The sequence below is a fragment of the Fusarium flagelliforme genome, assembly GCF_020744385.1.
Source record: "Fusarium flagelliforme strain FIESC 12 MPI-CAGE-AA-0113 chromosome Unknown B0J16scaffold_3, whole genome shotgun sequence".
NCBI classification, from domain to species: domain Eukaryota; kingdom Fungi; phylum Ascomycota; class Sordariomycetes; order Hypocreales; family Nectriaceae; genus Fusarium; species Fusarium flagelliforme.
In genome coordinates this window covers 2,814,442-2,836,537 of record NW_025763505.1, presented here as the reverse complement: position 1 = coordinate 2,836,537, position 22,096 = coordinate 2,814,442, and the positions used below count along the sequence as shown (strand labels likewise).

General features: G+C 48.4%; 6 protein-coding genes across 6 annotated transcripts; 2 read left to right on the top strand and 4 right to left on the bottom strand.

Annotated features, from left to right (window-relative positions):
• Positions 1 to 1,834: 1,834 nt before the first annotated feature.
• On the top strand, positions 1,835 to 3,257 carry B0J16DRAFT_318532 (kinase-like domain-containing protein; the record flags this gene model as incomplete). The annotated part of the gene is made up of 5 exons (XM_046125459.1): positions 1,835 to 1,902; positions 1,974 to 2,181; positions 2,314 to 2,470; positions 2,522 to 2,907; positions 2,961 to 3,257. 5 exons carry the CDS (start codon positions 1,835 to 1,837, stop codon positions 3,255 to 3,257), a joined length of 1,116 nt encoding a protein of 371 aa, XP_045984800.1.
• Positions 3,258 to 3,571: 314 nt separating this feature from the next.
• On the bottom strand, positions 3,572 to 5,168 carry B0J16DRAFT_103436 (uncharacterized protein). Its single transcript, XM_046121306.1, has 2 exons — positions 4,776 to 5,168; positions 3,572 to 4,724 (listed from the first exon to the last, which is right to left on the bottom strand). The coding sequence occupies exons 1-2, from the start codon at positions 5,076 to 5,078 to the stop codon at positions 3,825 to 3,827; spliced, it is 1,203 nt and encodes a 400-aa protein (XP_045984799.1). The 5' UTR covers positions 5,079 to 5,168; the 3' UTR covers positions 3,572 to 3,824.
• A 2,495-nt stretch (positions 5,169 to 7,663) lies between these two features.
• B0J16DRAFT_266377 (uncharacterized protein) lies at positions 7,664 to 9,431 on the bottom strand (the record flags this gene model as incomplete). The annotated part of the gene is made up of 3 exons (XM_046123419.1): positions 7,664 to 8,050; positions 8,116 to 9,317; positions 9,380 to 9,431. 3 exons carry the CDS (start codon positions 9,429 to 9,431, stop codon positions 7,664 to 7,666), a joined length of 1,641 nt encoding a protein of 546 aa, XP_045984798.1.
• A 1,703-nt stretch (positions 9,432 to 11,134) lies between these two features.
• Positions 11,135 to 16,157, top strand: B0J16DRAFT_370789 (P-loop containing nucleoside triphosphate hydrolase protein). Its single transcript, XM_046130374.1, has 10 exons — positions 11,135 to 11,733; positions 11,788 to 11,865; positions 11,921 to 11,948; positions 11,996 to 12,474; positions 12,526 to 12,696; positions 12,746 to 12,840; positions 12,886 to 14,939; positions 15,079 to 15,394; positions 15,450 to 16,005; positions 16,064 to 16,157. The coding sequence occupies exons 1-10, from the start codon at positions 11,581 to 11,583 to the stop codon at positions 16,088 to 16,090; spliced, it is 3,957 nt and encodes a 1,318-aa protein (XP_045984797.1). The 5' UTR covers positions 11,135 to 11,580; the 3' UTR covers positions 16,091 to 16,157.
• Positions 16,158 to 17,810, bottom strand: B0J16DRAFT_370788 (Alpha/Beta hydrolase protein). The gene is made up of 3 exons (XM_046130373.1): positions 17,335 to 17,810; positions 17,139 to 17,279; positions 16,158 to 17,090 (listed from the first exon to the last, which is right to left on the bottom strand). Exons 1-3 carry the CDS (start codon positions 17,554 to 17,556, stop codon positions 16,314 to 16,316), a joined length of 1,140 nt encoding a protein of 379 aa, XP_045984796.1. The 5' UTR covers positions 17,557 to 17,810; the 3' UTR covers positions 16,158 to 16,313.
• Positions 17,811 to 18,017: 207 nt separating this feature from the next.
• On the bottom strand, positions 18,018 to 21,308 carry B0J16DRAFT_413302 (uncharacterized protein). The gene is made up of 4 exons (XM_046133368.1): positions 19,621 to 21,308; positions 19,435 to 19,569; positions 19,261 to 19,385; positions 18,018 to 19,203 (listed from the first exon to the last, which is right to left on the bottom strand). The coding sequence occupies exons 1-4, from the start codon at positions 21,103 to 21,105 to the stop codon at positions 18,168 to 18,170; spliced, it is 2,781 nt and encodes a 926-aa protein (XP_045984795.1). The 5' UTR covers positions 21,106 to 21,308; the 3' UTR covers positions 18,018 to 18,167.
• Between the last annotated feature and the right edge of the window lie 788 nt (positions 21,309 to 22,096).

Sequence of the window (22,096 nt, the reverse complement as noted above, 5' to 3'; positions counted from 1 at the left end):
AGACATATCAATAAAGTCATCGATTCAGCCTTCATCTGCTTGCCGGTTTGAACGACCCCGAGCATCATGATCCTTGAGATCGACAACAAGTACAAGAATTATGGGCGGAAGTCAACTGAGCTAGACCCATAATTTCATTCGTGTTGTGCCATTGGACGAATAGTGACATCAATTTACTTGCACTTAATACCATGATCCGGATTCTTATGATTAAATGCCTGGCCTAGAAATGAAGATGATTTGTTTGATGTTCTCCTTAGTTTCTACTCTATTGGCACTTCTCCACCATCAAATTTGGACTGATTCGAAGTATAACTCATCGTAGTTTAGGTAGCCTGCCGTCAGTGTGTCAGACGACTTGGTCGCTGAGGGCCTAAGACGAAATAATTTAGTCACTTTATGCCAGTGTAGCTCTACAGTTAGGCTACTTTATTTTGACGTCTGAAGCCTTGGAGGATAACCTTTCTGCAACTTGCTATTTGCTATACCAGTTACAGTATGCGCCATCTGAAATTGCAGTTTCGATAAGCTTCTGATCGTTGCAGAATTAAACGAGTTCTCCCCGACGCAGTGCCATGTCTCGTGATCATCTTGGAAAGGCAATCCTTCTATCTTGACGGATCACATACGACCTCGAACAGCTACAGGAGTACCTAGGTAACTTCTCCATCTGGATTTCAAAATTGGGTTCAAATGTCAATACATTTGCCATGACCAATTGTTCCTAGACACCATGGATAGCTGAGGCCTCCCCGAATCTCTATCAGGAGATATCTATCTGTCCATTATCCAATGCGAAGCAAGACCGAGCAGTCCGTAGCACTGTAAGCAGCCTCATAGGGCTGGATGATGGAATCAAGAGGCATCCTAACCTCGAGAAAAGACATATCAATCGCGACGTCACGGTTATTCTTGGGGCCCCATATCAGTGCTCATTGTCTGCTCAGCCACTCTGTCAACCTACCTAAGCGAAAATTGAAGGGAAAGGACCTGTAACAGAAATGATCCACTCCACTTACGGCTCAGCCTCACCTGCGATCCAATATAATATGCATACCTAGACAATCTAATGGAGGTTGCCGGTATTACAGTGTATCTTCAGTTCCCTGTCAGCATCCAGCTGATGGATCCAGCGATGCTTCCAACCCACACCATCTCATCTTATGCTCTTGACGACCAATCTTGCTGATACCCAGGGCTGAGCCACACCACACCTGCAACCAACCAGGGCTGCCATAGCCGCCTCCAGAACCCCGGCTAGCGCTAAGGTCCCCTAGGGTCAGGTTGAATACGGCGCTCTCTGCCCTGGGCTGTCAGCCAGTCAGTAGAGGACCCCTCCCTCCAGCTAGCTTCTAACAGGTACCTGCGGGCAGGTAGGTGCCATAAGCTAATGGAATCAGCTTGGTCGTCGCAAGTTCAATTAACAGGGACTGCCTCGTCTTCCAGTCTTCCTCCTCTCATCTTACAAAACCACTCCTCCCCTCGCTAGGAATTCTAAAGGCGTCATTCTCACTCATTCCAAGGCTATAGCACTCCTTGCGCCTGGGACTTGATTGTCGCGCTACTTTAGATTCTTCGTTTGGAAGACGAGACACGGACCCAGTCTTCCTTCGCTTTCCCCTCCAGCTCCGTCCAGATTCTTGGCCTTCAGCCGTCTCCAAAACCTAACGGGTCACTTATCTGACTACCCCGCCAACTGCCACCATGAGTTGTAAGTTGCGACTATCCGCAGCCTCATTCTCCCTCGCTCTCCGCTCTCCGTGTTGTCTCGGACTTGTAGACGTCTTGTCGTCATCTTATTCTACAGACATACGATTTTCACCATTTGCTGACCATGGCTTCCTCTCTAGTCGCCGGCATGCTCAATAGGCTTCACGGCCAACCCGAGAGTTACGATAAGAAGTACGCGATTCGAAATCCCCTCCATTTTCGACTACCAAATCTCAAGATCCTAACACTACCTTTCACTACAGAGCCAAGTACAAGTTCGCTCGAACCCTCGGTGCTGGAACATATGGAGTCGTTCGTGAGGCCGATGGCCCGACCGGCAAGGTTGCCGTGAAGATTATCCTCAAGCGAAACGTCAAGGGCAACGAGCAGATGGTCTATGACGAGCTTGAGATGCTGCAGAAGCTTAAGCATCCTCACATCGTCAGGTTCGTCGACTGGTTCGAATCGAGGGTAAGCTCATCCCGATACCCAAAATAATCCCCGCTTGGTCTTGCTTAACCAGCCGATTTCGGTCCCTGGCTCAGTCTAATGTTCTTCTCTACGCCTTTCGAGTGTGCCGTAGCTTACCTGTCGGTTCTCTAGGATAAATTCTACATTGTTACACAGCTCGCTACAGGTGGCGAGCTTTTCGACCGTATTTGTGAACAGGGCAAGTTCACCGAGAAGGATGCCGCTGAGACCATTAAGCAAGTCCTTCTTGCTGTCGACTTTCTCCACAAGAACAACATTGTTCACAGAGGTACGTTTCCGCGACGAATCATTCTCTGACTTTTCAACTGAGAGTCTACAGATCTAAAGCCTGAGAACCTTCTCTACCTCAACAGAGACCCCGATTCCGACCTTGTGTTGGCCGACTTCGGTATTGCAAAGATGCTCGACGGAAAGGGCGAATCCCTCAAAACCATGGCTGGCTCTTTCGGTTATGCTGCCCCTGAAGTGATGCGCAAGGAGGGTCACGGAAAGCCCGTAGACATGTGGTCTATGGGTGTCATCACTTACACCTTGCTCTGCGGTTACTCCCCTTTCCGAAGCGAGAATCTCCAGGATCTCATCCGGGAATGTACCGATAACTCTGTTGTCTTCCATGAACGCTACTGGAAGGACGTCAGTAACGATGCCAAGGACTTCATCCTGAAGCTTATCAATCCCGATCCCGACCAGCGTTGGACCAGTGAGGTAAGTTATCGCCATCATCATAACATCGTCCATTGGTTGACTTGGTACCACAGGAAGCATTGGGCCACATCTGGCTTACTGGTGAGAACGCCACCGACTACAACTTGTTGCCCGAGATCAAGTCGTTCCGTGCCAGAAGCCGATTCAGGCGCATTATCGAGAAGATCAAGCTCCAGGCTCGTATCGAAAAGCTCAAGAGTATGGAAGAGGATCCCGACAACTCGGATCTGTCGGCTATCTTCTCCGAGGTCGCCAGGGCAAAGCTCCTGGACGACAAAGAGGAGAAGGAGGTTCTCCGTGTTACCCAGGAAGTCGAAAAGGATGTCAAGCGTCGCAGTTTCCAGGCTTAAGAGCGAGATATGCAGTCATTGCAAACTACAAGAATATTGTTCTGTGCGGGTGTGCATATGAGCATATGGCTTTACTAAAATGTCAAGACGGCAATCTGTTCGAAAAAGAAAGGATGGAAATGCTGGACATGGGAAAGTTGGAAGGGGGAGCGGGCAACTTGGCCAAACGCATGTATGTCCTATTGGTATGGTTGAAGCGACTTAATTGATTTCAAGCTACGCGGCTAGGGGAAAAAGTGACAAGTTAATCACCGCATGCAGTAAAGTAAATTCCAATTTGATCTTATTAAAACCTGTATGTGCTCTATAGAAGTGGTATCATCTCAGTTAGTCAATAACAATCCTTCTTTTTCTGTCCTAGTCTGAAGAACCAGTCTTCATATGCCTATCCTAATAATGCCTTCATTATGTATTCCTAACCGACGCGTCAAGCGTAACCCTGGAACATATTACTTGTCCCTCTTCGTGGTATCATTCAAGTCTTATCAACGTACATATATGGTAGAAAACAATACGACTTTTTCTTCCTCATACACCCGTATTTCGGTAACAGTCTCGAGATGGTGCCTATTCCATGTCTGCTGCAGCACCTTCACGCAGCTCAGCATATCGCCGCGCATCAAACCGCTTACGTTCCCATCCCTTTGCCCTTAGCCGTTCTATCCGTGCTTGGAGCTCTGGTGAGCGTGTCTTGTCGGCATTTGGTGTAGCCGGTGTAGTTGGGGCCATGATCGATGTGCTGGGTGATGGCGGCGTTTCTTCCTCTGGTACAAAGGTTTGTTGCCGACCCAACTCCGCCTCGATGAAGTTGAGGTGTCGGAAAACCTGGTGTTGCAGGCTGGTGAGGAGAGCACTATAGCGATGCACTGAGCGAGCATGTCGGAAGGGATCGAGCTCTGAATCGATATACGGCGCAGCCTCATTCTGTGCAGAGCGTGGCGTGAGAATTGACCGAGGGGGCTGTGACGAAGCCCTAAGAGGTACTGGTACAGTGGAATAGTTGCCGGTTAATTCCGGGGATGATGAGCGAGCAGGTCCCAGGAAGCTACCAAGGCCAAGCGTTGGTGAATCGGGACGCTCGAGAAGTTCCATGGGGGCATCGCTGAATGTCACACGCTTCTTCTTTCGTTTGGAGGTAGGTGCGCTTTGAATAGATGAGATTGACGATGCAGGAGATAAGCTGTGAGACGAAGTCCATGTGGACGACACATATGAGCTCACAGAGCTGTCAGCGGAGTGGAGGCTGGGAAGTGTTGTCATAGTTCCAGACGGTCTTCGTAGCAAAGCTGGACCGACAGTTGAATCGGCGGCGTTGATGAGCGTCGAAGCTCGTTGATAGTGGTCGCGAGCCTGGTAAAGGAGAGTCACACGTGCTGGGGCGGCTTGATCAAGTGCCCGGGCGAGCATCTCGAGTGAGTTGGCGGCGTAAAAGTGAAGGTAAATGAGATACGCTGGTTCAACCATGCTCTGTGTACCGTTAGAGATTTGCTTCATATGGCCATTTGCAAGTGAGCTTACAGAATCTTTGAGATTGTCCAAAATCTCGCTACACCGAGTTGCACAAAGACTGTAACGACGGTTGACGAATTCTCCCTTGACGTCGGTAATCACTCTGGACCATTCGGTGGAAGTATAAGGCAGAGCAGGCAATGGTTCCGAAATGTTCTGAGGGAGCCATTCGGGCGAGCTGGTTCCTGTTCCTGTTCCAGCGACTGAGGTGCGGCAGGTCTCCTTGCGTGACGACATGGGTAGCGACGATGTTCGTGAAGACCAGTGCGAAGAAGTGGTTGCATGAATTGCTCGGGGCAATAAAGCAGCCATGGCAATGGAAAGTATTGTGCTGTAAAGCCTGGTCGAGGGCACCTTCGTAACCGCGGGTTGGGCTCAAGTTCTGGAGGCCGAGTGGACAGAGGCTGTCCCGGGGCGTTACAATATAAGAGTCCGGACTGAGAGCGGCGGCGCGCGTGGCGTGGTCAAGGTTTGTGTGGCCAATATGCCAATATGTTGTTACCCGTGATAATTCGTTGTCAATTCAGTTTTCAGTTCAGCTCCTCGTGGTCAGTCTTATGCGTGGACTGTGGCCTTGTAGGACAAAAGCCCAAGAGCTGTGACGCGCGAGTGTCTTTAGTGGTCTCCCCAGGCAAGGAGGGGCAATGAGAGACACTTCTGAGTCGTTCCGTAAGTTGATTGGTAAGACAACAAGTCGATGGTTAGTTCCACAACACAAGGTGAGTTGTAAGTGATGGTTGAGAGATTGTGTTGTGAGAACCGAACGCAGAGGTCGAGGTCGCGGTAAGATGAGAGAGGCAAGAATAACACGTCGGATCAGAATAACAAGTTTCTGAGCGTTGAAAACCGGGAAACGGACGAAAAAAACACATGTTTGTGCGGTCGCGGTGCTTGCAGGTAGTTAAGAATTTGACTGGAATTCAAGATACCCGAAAGCGGTTGGTGTTGAGCATATAAACGCCACATCGACGAACCATCTAGCCAGTACCAAAGTTGTCCAGGTGACGAGTACAAACCAGATAGCTGTAGTGTCTATACTACTACTCCGTCGTCGGGAACACCGATCTCTGGGCGACGAAGATCACTTCTGGGCTTGGTCTCGTTCTTTGTGTCAGCGGCGCCGAGCTCGTTGATGGTTGCCAGGCAGTTTGACAATAGCCATGGTGACGACGACGGTGATGTTAAGTTCTTAAAGCCGTTGATAGACACGACTACTGTACCTAGCTAGATATTGCTATTGTGGTAAGTACGAATGAATCATGACAACTGTTGGAAGAGGAATATGACTGGTGAAGGTCAATTTGACTTACACGATGTGGGTATTGGAGTTGAGACGTGATGAGCAAAAGAGTGTGCCTTGTCACACGTCGACTCCCGAGCCAGCAAACACTAACACAAAGACAGGCAGACACCACTTTATCCTCGTTCACTCACTCACACAGATACAGGGCACATACCGGGGATGACAGGTTGAACCTCAACATCAGCCCCCACCCTCGCTCGAAGAATATGCTTGATCTTATTCTTCATGTTAAGTTCAGCCGATTGTGTTTCATTGATAACACCCGCTGGCTCGGTTCCAATAGACACGGCCCTGGGAAGTTCGACTGCGCCATTTGGTTTGCATCCCAGAACACAGTGAGAATGTTGTGTTCTGGAAGATGCCGCTCTCCCATGGAGAACTTTCAGTAGTAAGAAGAATCCACGATCTTGAACAGCAGTCCAAGCTAGTGGTCCCCATTAAACCAAACTAAGATTCTAGGTTCCGCGCCGCCTATCCGCGCGATGTTTAGATCCTCCCGTGGATGGGCCGGCCCTGGTAGCTGCGGGGCTGTATTGGCCGTCTCTCATCTTGACACAGAACTTTTGCTTATTCTCTCTCTCTGTTTCTTGGGATCCACTAATGATCGTGTTCAAACCGACTGTCAGAACCTTTCCTTTGGTCATAAGATGTTGATGTACTTGAGCGTTGAACCTCAATGGGATGGGGATCTACTTGGACGAATTGACCAATAGACACGAAACAAGGAGCGACAGATGACAGTCAGTAGAACACAGACCACCCTGCAGCGCTGCACTTGCAGTTGCAGTTGGATCTGCTGGGGTTGTGGCGTGAACGTCAGAACGCCAGTGTCTCGGTTCCAGAAGATTGGTTTAGATGGATGGCCATTCTTACGCCCTCCACTGCATATTTGTCAGATGGCCTAGCCCGTTTGTTGACTGTCGACGGTTGCAACCGCAGGCCCGCCTGTTAATACAGAAATCATTGGCGGTTGCGAGCATCGATCTTGTGAGCTGCATATGTGCGACTTGGTACCTGCATCGATGGTCAATTGAGGCTCGAGACCCGCTATCTTGTTCTCCCCGCTCCAAGTCTTTGTTTCTATCTCTTCTTTTGTCTTTGTTTCGCCATGCAAGCCTCCTTATTCGAGAACGTCGGCTGAAGCCGTAAGCGGGGGGCTGGCCGCGGCCTGTCTGCCATTTGGCCGGGACTGAAGGACCATTTTGACGTTCACAGATTTCGCGTGGTCTCCATTGTTGCCCGTTCAAAGTAACGCTCTTGAAAGCCCCATCGTTGAAGGCCACAAACTTTCACCAAACCGCGAGGCCTCAGGGCCCCGCCGTGTCGATCAACAAGTCTTCGTTGTCATGGTTGTGAAAGAGGAACTTGTGTAACTGCGCTAGACAAAGAATACTGCGGAACATTCAGTTAGAATCACCGTCTTGCGGATTAACTTCTTTCCTAAGCTTAATAACATTCATGCTTGAATATAGGAATATAGGAATATGATCATTGTCTCACAGGAGAAAATGCTCCTTAGATTAAATCCTTCTATCAAATGACATTTAAACGCCATGGCCATTGTTAACTTTCTTTTATTTCGTGATAAGTAACCCTATGCCGCTGGGTTGGCGGGGCTTTGCTCTTCTGATCCTGGAGTCGGCTCGGCCGCTGCTGGGGTTGTTTCGGGCTTGGCATCCTCCTCCTTCTTTTCTTCACCCTTGATACCGTGGACCACCCGAAGGCCCTCGGCCTGCGTGGTCATGGCATCGAGCTCCCGTTTGCGTTGGAGTCGAACCTTGATCTCCTTGGCCATGTCGTCGAGGGCAACAAGAACTCCCTCCTTCTCGGGGTGACCATCCTGAAGTCCCATCTCCTTGATCTTGACCTTGCCTGACGCGACTTCATCATCACCAAGGAAAATCGCAAAAGGCACGCCGTTAGCCTCAGCGGCCTTGAATTGCTGTTGTAGTTTAGGCTTGACCTTGTAAAGGAACTCAGCCTGTCAACATGTCAGCATTCTGTTCAGTAAATTAAGGGAGTTCAATGGCTTGATGCTCAACCGACCTTTATACCAGCTTCCCAAAGCTTGGCACACACTGACATGCGCTCCTTCAAAAATCCCTTTCCGAAACCCATAACATAGACGTCGACATCGTTGCTGCGAACAGCAGCGCTCTTCTCAGCGGCCAGCTTAGCCTTTGTGATAGAGAAGATTCTGTCGACACCGAAAGAGATACCAACACAAGGAATTTGACTCTTTCCAGAGAACATGCCAACAAGATTGTCATAGCGACCTCCAGCAGCCACACTTCCAACACCAACAGTAGGATCATCAGAACGGTCCTCGTCCTCACCACCCTTCTTGCCCTTCTTCTTGGCGGGCTTGGAATCCGCGTTATCCTGACCAGGGGTAACCTCAGGGGCGGAACCCTGAGTAACAACCTCGTAGATGAGTCCAGTGTAGTAGTCGAGACCTCGAGCCAGGCTGAGGTCGAAGGATACTCGATCCAGACAGTCGAAAGCCTCGAGGTATTCGAAGAGCAGAGCAAGATCATCCATACCCTGCTTCATGGATGCATTGGCGGCCAGGCTCTCAGTGCTTTGCAACTTCTGGAGCAGATCTTGCTTGCCCTTGAGAACCACCCACTCTCCAATTCGGTCAGCAACCTCGCCATCAAGTCCTTTATCCTCGGTCATTTCCTTGCGCACATCAGCCCAGGGCAGTTTGTCGAGCTTGTCGACAGCCGAGGAGATGGTGCGAATCTTGTCTTCAGGCACACCGCAGACCTGGAAGATACCATCGAGGATCTTCCTGTGGTTGAGCTTTATCGTGTATCCGCCGTTCCAGCCAAGGCCCTCGAATACTTCTGTGACGATACGGATAACTTCGGCGTCGGGCAGCATAGGGTCGTAGGTGCCAGCAATGTCGAAATCACACTGGTAGAATTCTCGCATACGGCCCTTGGTCATGGCGGGCTGATCTCGGCGGTAGACCTTGGCAATGTGGTATCTCTTGATGTTTTGGATTTGCTTGTTCATGGCGAGGAAGCGGGCGAAGGGCACGGTCAAATCATATCGCAAAGAGCAGATCTCACCACCTTGGTCAGCGAGATCGTAGATGAGCTTGCTATCCTCTCCATATTTGCCAGCGAGGATCTCTCGGAGCTCAAAGACGGGGGTATCGATTGTGACTCCGCCGTGGCGCTTGAAGACTTCGGTAATGGTGTTGAAGATGTGGTCACGAATGACCATGTCCTTTCCCTCCCCTTTGACGGACGTCAGGACCAAAATTCTATAATTCGAGTATTATTAGACAGTATTTACTTACAGTCCTTTGTGCCCTTGGGGGTCTTGAGCTCGAATTTGGTCTTGGGCGCCATTTCGAGTGTTTGTTGCGATGTCGTGGGAGGCGGGGCAGTTGTGGTGGAGGGGAAGGAAGCAGAAGTAGCAGTAGAGGTAGAAGAGGAAGTGTAGCGGGGCAGGGAAAAGCCTGTGATGGAGGGGCCAATGTTAATGAGGGAAGGACGATCGCGGGTAAGTGCAAGTGTAGGAAACAGTAACGGTCTTGCTGTAGTCCTTGATATTGACCTGGCCAAATATAACTTGGCTGAGGCTGTCCTTGGCTTCATGCCTCTCTACCTTTTTGGTGGGAGAATGGAAGTGAGTCAGTCCCTTCAATCGGATTGAAACTTCAGAATCCACCCCAAAATGCCCGTCATGCGAGCGGCGTCGGTGGGATAGACTGCTATAGGTATGCGTCACAGTCACAATTTGGAAGCAGCACAGGTCGAATTGGGTTTCACATAGAAATTTCTGTAGTGCCTGAGGGAACTGAGACAAGAAATCCGACCAACGAGAGGCCTTGTTAGAACTCTTAGTGGGGCATCATACGGTATTGAATGCGCTGTAGCTGGCCTGGATATGAGCCGATCATGAATGCTCGACAGCCCGCCATCTGAACAGTTGGTCTCATCTATTGAACAAGCATCCAATTTATATGATGGGTATACTATCGAATTGCAAGTTTCCAAGATGTTATAAGAGTGACTCCCAGGATATTTGCTCTCTTATTGAGCAGAATAGCTTACCCTTTCTCTTTGTGCTGTACATGTAATTCGTAAAGTCAGATCCTAGCTGAAGAAATAGAGTACAGAATCAACGAACCAACACACCGTACTATGGGTTTATCAAATCAAGTATTCTGCTGGACATGGAACACACTAAATAGCATATGGAGAGGAGTAGGGCAGTCTAGAGTCATTGTATTAACAGCTACTCAAATAAGTCTCTTTCTATAGGGTATGTAAACAAGACTGGATAGAGTATACTCGTAGACGAATATATTGTCTAGATTCAGTACCTTTGAGAACTAATAGCCCAAAATACACATGACATATCAATAGTTTTCATTGTATACGACCACTCACTTCAGATGCTAACTAAAGTAGGTGAAGAACAGCACGTAGGACCTCGCATAGTTCGAGGCTGAAATCATCACCTTGCTGTTTTTGACTCATCTGTACAACATTATTGTGCTGATTCGTCCAAGATTCGCTCATCGTTATTTTTGTCCCATGAAAATGTGAGAAATCCGATGCAGTGGAGTGATTAATCTGGCACTCCGTAAGTTGGATGACAATCAGCTCGGGTTCTAGATTCGATCCGAGTCCGACATCTTACTTCGCCGTACCATGACGGAAATTAGGAACCAAGACTAGCGATGAAATCAACAAGGCATCATTGGTTGATGTTCAGAAAAGGTCAGTATACCAAGTCCATGACGGCGTGTCTACAGTACAGTATATCCATATCAACGCCTCTACGCGGATGAATTTGAACGTGTGACATCTGCCTAGTCCTCTATGGATATGATATCAATTTAGATCGTCCCATTCAGCGGCTCGTTAAGCTTATTCCAGCGCACTATCCTTTTATCCGCGTACGCGTTTCGTCGCAATTCCTAAGTTACTAACTACAACGAGGCCTAGGCCAAGACAATCGACCAGGTAATATAACAAGGATTCGGTGATAAAACATTGAGTCCTGTCTCCTGTCTGTTTCTTCCTCTCTCAGTCCCCTCGATCGTTCCCTCATTAAAGCCCCTGTCGTGGTGCAAATCGCCGTTTTATAACTCTAATAAGGTGCTTGTTAGCGTCCCGTCGTATTTCGTATCGAACCTCCATTCGGTAACTGCGACAAAGGGGCCTTCCTGCATTGCCTACCTCTAATTAGGTAGCCTACGGAGTACCTATGTTCCTTCCTTCTATGGGACTCAGTTAACAGCTGCCTAGAGGCATTGGGAGTATCTTTCAATCATCAATCAATCATCCATTTTATTACCGACACATTTCTTTTTTTAGTCTTATTCCTTTACTATTTCAAGTACCCTTCCAATGAATGTATTTTCTCAAGGTGCTACTCTAGTCTGTTCTTTTAACGGCATTGGACCTCACTTTCTATCTTGATTAAATACATCTCCTCTATTCGAGCCGCCTACTAAGAGAGCTTACGCCTCTTCCATCCAATATCATGGCTGCAGATCATGGGCCTGTAACTGAGAAGCCAAGTGGCTCTCCTTCATCCAGTCCTCCAGATGAATCAACACAAAATGCCAAAGAAGAAGAATCACAAGCAGCAGCAAAGACACGGCCTGAAAGAACAGCCAATTTCAAAGATTACATGGTGAGCACTATTCATTGCCATCGACTGATGTAATGTATCTGATGTCATTCACAGCGAATCTTCTCTTACGCAACAAAATGGGATTTCGTTGCATATGCTGCAGGGTTCTTTGCCAGCATTGGTGCTGGAATTGTAAGCATCTCGACAACACACGCAATGAGTTCATCAGATAATAACATCATCCTAGACCCTACCGTTGATGAATGTGGTCTTTGGTACGACTGTCCGCAACTCAACGTGAACTGAAGCTAATACCAGACAGGTCAATTCGTGGGCAACTTCACTGACTACTTTCTGCCCGGGAACACAACTTCTCAAAGTGAATTCAACAGCAGCATTGATAAGTTGGCGCTGTATATGTTCTTCTTGTTCCTGGGAAGGTTTGTCCTTAATGCTATTAATAAGTTCGTTTTTCGCATGATAGGCATCAGGCTGTCTTCTGCTATCAGACTTCACTACCTACAATCGCTCTTCGGCCAATCTATCCATGTCCTTGATTCAATGCCCCCAGGATATGCCACTGGCACTATTACTTCTACCGCCAATGTTCTGCAGCTGGGCATATCCGAGAAGCTGGGGATCTTTGTCGAATACAACTCAACTATCGTGGCTGCGCTCATTGTGGCATTTGTAAAGAATTGGTCCCTTACTCTGGTCACATCTTCGATCATCTTGTATCTTTTTCTCGTTCTTGGCATATTTCTGCCCATGATACTTAAAGTCAATGCCCTCCTCACCAAGGTTAATACCCCCTCTAGTAATTCATCACTTTATATATTGACCATAACTTAGGCCGAAGGTAGAGCTGGTGCAGTCGCCAGTGAAGCGCTGGCGAGTGTCAGAATGGTAGCAGCTTGTGGCGCCGAATCACGCATTTCCAAGAAATACGCTGCTTTTGTGGAAGAGACAAGGCAACATGGCAAGCTCCTTTCTCCCCTTATCGGAGGCCAACTTGGTTTTGTGGTGAGTTATCCTTGCTAAGGAGATATCCTGCATTTATTGACACAATCAGTTTTTTGGCCTATATGCTGGGTTCGCCCTTTGCTTTTGGTATGGCGCAAAGTCATACTCGGAAGGTAGATTGGATAATGTTGGAGACGTCCTTGTGTAAGTCCATCCTTCTACTGAGTTATCTTCTGCTCATAAATCTAGTGTGTTACTTTCTGTGATGATTGTCGTACTTTCACTGGAGCGCACATCGACGCCGCTTCTTGCTGTCGGAAAAGCTACCGTTGCAGCTTGTGAATTCTTTGTCGTCATTGATGCGCCTCAGCCGCCAAAGGGGCATTTGAAAGACCCTGAAGTGTCGTCGACACAGGACATCGTTTTTGAAGGGGTTACATTCTCATATCCCAGCCGACCTCATGTGAAAGTACTAGATGACCTTGACCTACGCATCGAAGCCGGAAAGATTAACGCTGTGGTTGGACCATCTGGATCTGGCAAGAGTACAATTGTTGGTTTGATTCAGAGATGGTATACTCTGCAGGACCAGCACGTTTTGGCAAAAGTTATCGAGAAGGAGAAAACGGGCGGAAAGAAGAACAAGAAGGCCGAGAGCGAAGAAGATGACGATTTGGCCAACCCAACCGAAACAGAATCTGAAGAAAGGGGTCCTCCTATTGAGATTCGCGGACGCGTCACCACATCGGGTCAGCTCCTGGATGACATCGAGCTTAAGTGGTGGAGATCTCAAATTGGACTCGTGCAGCAAGAGCCATTTCTTTTCAACGACACGATTTATAACAACGTTGCTTATGGATTGATTGGAACGCCATGGGAAGATGAATCCGAGGATAAGAAGAGGGAGTTGGTGAGGGAGGCATGCCGAGAGGCCTTTGCCGATGAATTCATTGACAGGTTACCCGACAAATATCATTCTATCGTCGGTGATAGTGGAGCTAAACTCTCTGGCGGCCAGAGACAGCGCCTCGCGATTGCCCGATCTATTGTACGAAAGCCAAGCATCCTGATATTGGATGAGGCTACAAGTGCTATTGACGTACGGGGTGAACGCATAGTTCAAGCAGCACTTGACAGAGTCGCCAAGAACCGGACTACAATCACCATTGCTCATCGATTATCAACGATCAAGAAGGCTGATCGTATCATTGTTTTGAAGAAAGGCAAGGTCGTGGAATCAGGAACACACGATAGTCTCATCACTGTTGATGGTGGCGTCTATTCTGGTCTTGTTCATGCCCAATCTCTGTCACTTGGAGAACCTACAGAGGCTGGATATGAGTCTGTTGAACCCGAGGATAAGCCAACTCTTGCCAATGTCCAGAGCGTTGCCGCTTCAGAGGTTGAAATGAATGCCGAGGTTGCCAAAGGAAAGAAAGGAAGCCCTTTCGCTAGCTTCAGTCGATTGTTCCTGGAGAGTAAAAACATATATCCAGCTTTTGCTCTAACCCTCTTCGCTGCTGCCTGCGTTGGTTCGGGTGTACCATTACAGGCCTGGATCTTTGGCAAGATCATTGTCTCCTTTAACTATATAGGGACTGATTCGGATCGTTCCGAAAGCAATTTCTGGGCTCTGATGTTTGTTGTCCTGGCAGTAGGGATAGGAGTCAGTTACTTTGTGGTGATTTTCGTGGCAACCCGCATGTCAGCAACTGTACGAGCCAAGTATCAACAGCAGTACTTTGACGCTGTGATGTTCCAGAAGACATCCTTCTTTGACCACGAAGATCATTCTCATGGGACAATGACGTCCAGATTGGGGACAGACCCAAAACAGCTGGAAGAGATGATGGGATTGAACATGGCTAGTGTCTTTGTTGCCCTCTTCAACGTCGCAGGGGCTGTCGCAATCGCCTTCGCACACACCTGGAAGCTCGCAGTAGTTTCCTGTTGCGTTGTATTGCCTGTCATGATTATCTCGGCTTACTGGCGTTTCAAATATGAACTGGCCTTTGAAAAGATGAACAACGACGTCTTCGCGGAAAGTTCAAAGTTCGCGTCAGAGTCAATTGGAGCCTTCAGGACCGTCACTTCTTTGACACTGGAAGACTCGATCTGTTTGCGATACCAGAATCTACTCGACGAACATGTTGTTTCAGCATACAAGAAGGCCAGATGGGTGAGCATACTCTTTGGCTTCTCTGATAGTGCCAGCATGGCTTGTCAAGCTCTCAACTTTTGGTGGGGAGGTCGCCTGCTTTCCAGATACGAGATTGGACTCGTTGCATTCTTTGTCTGTTTTAGTAAGTATCAGTCTTCATCACCAGTGTCCTCTAGAGATCCTTTGTTACCTATTGCAGACATGCATGCCAAGCCCCTGCCGTCTACGATCGACGCTCCTTGATGCCTCTAAGCCTGTCACTCTTGCTAACAATTTTACAGTGGCGATCACCAACGGCAGTGAAGCAGCTGGCCAGGCTCTCGGTTTCGGTCCTAATGCTGCCCTTAGCTCAGCGGCCGCTGATCGTATCCTCAAGATGAGAGAGAGCAGACCTCAGGATAAGGTGTCAACCTCGCAAGAAATCCCGGATATCGACGGCGGAATGTCAATTGAGTTAGACAATATCCACTTCAAGTACCCAACTAGAAGCACACCTGTATTCAAAGGACTGAGCCTCAAGATTGAAAAGGGGCAGTTCGCAGCTCTCGTTGGCGCATCTGGATGCGGTAAAACATCCATCATATCACTGATGGAGAGGTAAGAGAAAGAATAAACTTGAACATTTCGGGGGGTTCAATGCTAACTGGAGCAGATTCTATGATCTAGATAAGGGTCGGATCCTGCTCAATGGAAAGGATTCCACTGACATCAACTTGTATGAATACCGAAAGTACTTTTCTCTTGTTGCTCAGGAAGCCACCCTTTTTCAAGGTACTCTCAGAGAAAATATTCTGCTTGGTGTCGATCCTGCGTCAATCACAGATGAGCAGCTGCACCAAGCTTGTCGTGATGCTTCAATCCACGACTTCATAGTCTCCCTTCCGGATGGGTTAAACACAAACGTGGGTTCTCGTGGTGTGTCACTTTCAGGTGGCCAGAAACAGCGCGTGGCAATTGCTCGTGCTCTTATCCGCGATCCTAAAGTTCTTCTACTTGACGAAGCAACGAGTTCCCTTGATTCGGAAAGCGAGAAGTTGGTTCAGGCCGCGTTCGAAAGAGCTAGTGAAGGACGGACAATGCTGGCTGTGGCCCATAGACTTGCAACTGTTCAGAATGCAGATGTCATTTTCGTGCTAGGAGACGGACAGCTGCTAGAACAAGGCAGCCACGTAGAGTTGTTGAGAAAACGGGGCGTCTATTGGCATATGGTAAGTGCCTACCCTCTGTAGATTACTACAGATGTCAAGCTGCTAACAATGTTCACAGTGTCAAAGTCAAGCTTTAGACCGTTAGAGGTGGCAGTCGTTAAAGGGATGCAAGAGGATACATTGGCCTTCATGTGGTGTACAAAAAGAAAATGGATATGGACTTCTTTACATTTGCGACTCTCTATTCTAGATCTACCCTCCAAACATAACAGACATGCATAACATCAGGACTCCCAACAGCACAACTTTCTGCTCGCTATCGTTGTTCATGAACTCATCATAAAACCAAAGACATTATAGGCACCCATTCAAGCCCTCCACATGTCTTGAATCTCTCTTAGAATGTCTTGAGGGTGAGTCATGACAAAGTCATGGCTACCTGGCAGAACACGCCAGCGCACATGCTGTTCGCCGCCAACAAGAGACAATGCATCGCGTCGATAATCATCTGGGTTGATAATCTCATCCGTCCTAGCCAACAGAATAGCTGTAGTACCAGGTGCTCGTTTGGCCAACTTGGTCCATGCCTCATGCTGATCCATGAGAGGCGCAAACCGAATGCTTGACATGAAGGCTGGGACGAAACCATGGTGATTTGTCACCATCCATCGCACGTACTCCATAACGCGTTGTTCCAATGGCGTGACGGCGCTGCCTGAGGCTGGAGTCACTTCCGCCTCGGCGACATTGAGTGGTGGTGTGGTGACAGACTCGATGGGTGCCGCAGGAGACGGCCTTGCCGAGGCAGCAATAGGTTTCTGAAGACGACGGCGTGTTGCTATAGCCAGAAGACGCTCAGGAACGAGCCCAGAGACGAAAAGAAAGCGGGAGACGCGGCCAAAGGAGGCGGCACGGATAAGTCCTGCAGGAGCGAGGAGAACAAGATCACGCACTAGATGTGGAAAGGCATTTGCGAAGTGAATGGCGATACCGCCGCCGAGAGAGTAGCCCACAAGCCGGAACGCATTTGTGCCGGTCCAGGCCAGGGGGCTTGAGGCTAGAACGAGAAGCATCTGAGAGACGTAGAGACGGGCATCGTGGGGGATATCAGCGACACCATCTGAGAAGCCACGGCCAAAAAGATCCTAGGACATGTCAGTAGATGAAAGCAGAGTAAGTGGTTCTAGACATACAAAAAGCATCACACGGTAGCCTCCCTTGGAGAGTGCGAGGGCTATGGGAGCGAGGGTAATGCATGGTGTACTAATGCCATGGACAAAAAAGACCTTCTCTCCATCCTCGGGACCGAACTCATAGACGCGAATACTTCCATACTATGACAAGGTCAGCACAGTTCTAATAACCTTCACAAGCAGGCATTTTACTCACTGGTGTCTCAACATCTCGAGCACCAGGGAACTGGTCAGGTTGATACACGAGATTCTTCACCTTATCAGCATTGAATTTATCATAAACGCCCAACTTGAGCGGGTTACGAATCGTCTTTGGCTGAACGGGATAGAGAAGAGAACGAGCAACGACGAGAAAGATGACGGTTGAGATAACCGTTGTCGTCGCAACGAGGGCCGTTGAAGTATCTTGTGATGACATCGTTGCAGGAAGTTTAATGTAATGAAGAGAGCTGAGAGTTGGAAACGTGGGCGAGAGGATTGGTCAACGCTTGTTCAGCCACGCTTGATTGTGTATCAGGCTTGAGTCAATCACGCAGCCACAACGATTGTATGAAACAGAATAGGTCTGTCAGCATAGAAGCCACTATTGTCTGTTTGTAGGGGTTGTAAAATTAAGTTGTCAATAGAATATAGCCATGATCGGCAGGTACAGTAATGGATGGAGTGATGGAGGTAAGTCGGGAGTAATAACGTCACCACCGCTTTCAATCTCTCGTCTATTTAGTTCCCGATTCAGACCGGAGCTAACGGCGTTGATAGACTACGTAATTAAATTTGGAACACTTACAGTACCCAGTAAGAATGTAATATCGTTGCAACCTTATCCAACTTAGATATTTTACATATAATCCTAAATTCAAGGCAAAGACTTATTTTATTCGATATAATAGTATATACCGCCAATTGGCTGTACATAGAATTAAAGATTAATAGTATAGCAGGGTATATTGTATTGGATATGATATCTACTTTTACATCCTAGTTCATTATTCAACGAAAATCCTTTAGATAAGTCGACGCTATTGCCAATCATCCCAAACCAACTGCCCAAGCAACGTTGCCAAGCTGCCGTATCAAGACGCACAGATTTTCCACAATTGCAGGCGCCATCCTGTTGGCACCTCCAAAGTTCCCCTGCATAATCTCATGGATAGCTTCCATACCTGCTTTGGGATTCTCAATCGCCGCTTCAGACGCCCCGTTGCGACTATTGGGTCCTCGAATAGTTGGAACCCCCTGTCCCAGGGTGATGTACCTCTGTATGCTCATCGATTCTGGTCCGTCTATGTAGATTTTCTCCTGCTGAGAAGACACACCTTGTCCATTGCCAGCCCTCTTAATCACGCCGTATGTCCAGATGGCAAGTGCTGCATGGTGCACCCCGACAGCGTAAAAGTTCTTCAACTGCGCCGAAGGAAATAGTTTTGCGAATCGGAGAACTTGCCCAGCGTGCCATATAGCTGCCCGAGAATCGATGCTCTCAACCCATTGTTGAAGTACCGGGAATGCTCGGTGCGCCTGCTCGTCCCCCTCCTTGCCAGCAAAAAGCTGTAGATCATCCATGGATATATGCAACGCCATCATGAGTTGGTTGAGTAGGAGCCGTTCCTGTGCTGTGATCTCCGGCCAGTTCATGGTCGTAGTCTTGAACGTCTGCAAGTCTTGCAAAAGCTGATGCCGGCGTGCGTCTAGTAACGAATTGGTGCCACCATATTCATCTTGGGTATAGGATCGCGTCCTGCATGAGGAGCACAAGTTTCTGTACTCAAGAATTAGGAGCCAGAAGGCCTGGAGATAGACCGCCGCTGAAAGTTGAACATCCAATCGATGTCGGTTCTCTGCAAGAAGATTCAGGTCGCGGAATAGATCGCCAACTGAGGGAGCCCGTTTCACGTGCCCAGCTTCTCGTCTCAAATATGCGTGTTTCCAATCCTTGGCTGTTTTGGCGTACCATAGCTCTTTCGAGGCGGGCAGGGGGAGCGTAAGCTCTGCATATGACATGACTGGATTTGTCAAGGCTGTCATTGACTGCTGGCTATCTCGAAGGAATAAATGGAAGACAAAGCTGTTACACAGTTAGTGGCTGTGAAAAGTGGTGAGCCTTTTTGATGCGATTGCTTACCGTTTCCATTTCTCCATGTCAACCCATGTTCTCCATTTCTGCTCCAGGTTGGCACCCTCATCAGCGGCAGTCACTGAAAGCATAGGATATGTCGAACGTTGGAACTTGCCACGATACCGCATCATCTGGATCTCGTTAGCTGAAAGGCCAAATACCATCGAAGTGTTTTCGTACCGTGGTGGGAATGTTGACATGACATTCTGCGATCTCCATCTTGCGTCGATTCCCACTCCATAGACCAGTGTCTTGGCCCAGGACGATAGCTTGGATTAACCCTAATTTTAGGATTGATTCATTGTTTTCCTCAAACTGCAGCAGTCAGATAAGTCGTTCATTGAAGTTGTACTTGTGGCTACATACTCGTCTGGGCATAACAATGCGAACAGATTCTTGGAGAGCATAACCAAATTTCCGTAACGTCGGTATAGGAGTTAGTACGGCGCCAGCTGCTGCAGCTCCAGCAATCCACTCGGGCTCTTGTTCGTTGAGCTTGAAAGTGGGAAAGTGTATGTAGTCAGATACTTGATTGGTATGTGAGTTGAGAAAGACATGTAGCATGGTATCCAGAAGATCTGCCGAGGGAAAAGACCCTGAAATACGACTCGACATGGCATCGGGTTGGCAAGCGCCCAGAACGAGTGCTAAGACACCATCACGAGCGGCAAAGTCAAGCTTCTGGTCAATAACCCGTCTGAGACCCCCCTTCGAAGTCTGGGCTTGTATGGATGCGACATCCTTTTTCGATACGGGGAGGTTGCCTTGTTCACCGAATGCATTATCCTTTGCTACCGGATCCCATCGCCATGGTGAGACGTCCCAGGCTGTAACGAGGTTTTGTCGCATATGCATATGCGCCATGTCGGCAGAGGTATCTGACTTGGGGGTCTCCTGCTGAGCTGGTATCGCATTAGTCGCTCCCATTCCATCTGTGTTCCAGTGATCCAACAGCCCAAAGTCCATGTCGGAGAGCTCCATGTTGGTGTCATTGCAGAAGTCTAGAACGGCGAGGCCCTGATTGTCTGGCATCCTAGTTGGCTGGTCATACGGCTGCTGCTCGTACAAGACGTCTCGTAGAAAGTCGCAAAATGGAAGCTGGTCCGCTTCGGGTTGAGTAGACGACCTAGGCTCGTGTTTGGTGAAGTCGCCGGTATTGGGAGTAACTGATCTGGATAGAGGCTGTGACTGTAGCGCTTGACCATATAAAGTTGATTGGTCAACAGGAACATATGTCGGGACAGTGCCAGCAGCTGAACCGCTGTCATACTCTTCTTCGGCAGGCGTGTTAGATCGCGCGCTGGCAGATAGATGTACTAGGTTCATGGCTGCTGCAGATCCAGCCTCAGAAGAGACACAGGTCAACCCACGGCGAGTACATCTTTGACAAGGCTTTTCTTCTTGACATTTCACTCTCGCAGCGGCACAAGCTTTACAAGCATGGGTGACTCTTCCAGAGTTGAGAGCAGTAGTAGTACGTCTTCTCTTCTTTGAATCATCATTCTCGTGGTTTGCCTCATGGCGTTTCTTCAGATCAGCACGCGCAAATGTCTTTCCACAGATTCCACATGCAAAGCGGCGGCCTAGAGTGTGAGTTTGGACGTGTCGTTGAAGGTGCTCTGGTCTTGAATAGCGTCGTCCGCAATGGCCACAGACGTATAGTTGAGGACCCTTTTCAGTGCTGGGAGCTGGAGTTGTGATGCTCGCGGCTTCCGCGGAAGAGGTTGAAAGTGCAGGAGGAGGTGGAGGTGGGTATGATTGGGAAGTGACGTTATATCCTGGGGTTGAGTCTGATTGGGAAGGATCGATGTTGTGAGAGAAATCCGAGGACGAGGGCAAAGGACCAGCCATGGCGCAACTCGTTTGGATCAACCACAATCCTGAAAATAGGTAGATAGATAGGTAGTGATTATGGCATTGACTAAGCAATTAAAGAAACAAAAGTGAAAAAGAAAGTTGTCGCAGAGGATAAGCTTAGATGAAAGATAACCGGCAGTCGCCCGCTGTAGGGCTGTAGTTAAACAAATTAGTGAGTGTCCGGGTATTGTAGCGGGTATAGCATTTGCGGGTAATAGATTATCATCAACAGGAGGGCAGTTTGAAGCTTGAAATAAATGATTGGCTGTTCAAGTAATAAGTGTCAGTCTAGTGCAGGGATCAGTGACGGGTCGAGTAATAACAGGAGAATCTTGCCTGGAATGTCACATCTTCAGCTCAGCCTATTCCCTTTTTTGGTCAGGCTCCGGCTTGAAAATCGGAGCCGATTCGTCTTGTCAGTTTGAGAGAAGTCAAAGCTTTTGAGGTGATACCAAGGGTTTTCGCTCATTGTCCGATGTCGTCGTCAGCAAACGCACAGAAGAAGCAAGGGTTGCTGTATTGACTATTGAGATATGGAGTTTTCCGCCCCAAGATGAAGCTATTGCTAGCCCGCTAGGAGCTAACGCTGGACTAAAAGGCTGAGGGCATACGTACTCAGCTCCATACTGGGAAGGATCCATCATGAAACTATTACGTCTCTTCCCAACTGCATACGTCGCCCTCTTCTCTCTCTCTTTCTGCTGAATCGATCAAACTCTTGGCTTTAATCTTGAATTATCTGATCCCATCGGGATGTGACAACAAGCTTCGTAAGATAACCCCCATCAACATCCATCTGAAACCCCCCGCCTCAGCTTCGACAGCCGACTCAGCCGTGCCAAGACAGTTGTTTAATATTGCGATGACGAGAACACGCTGCATGCTAACTACATGATACTTCAGTGTCAACGAACAGGTTCGGTGCTATTGGCGTAAAATAGAATAGCCTCAGACAAGACGCGAATACCTCATTTATCAGTCCACG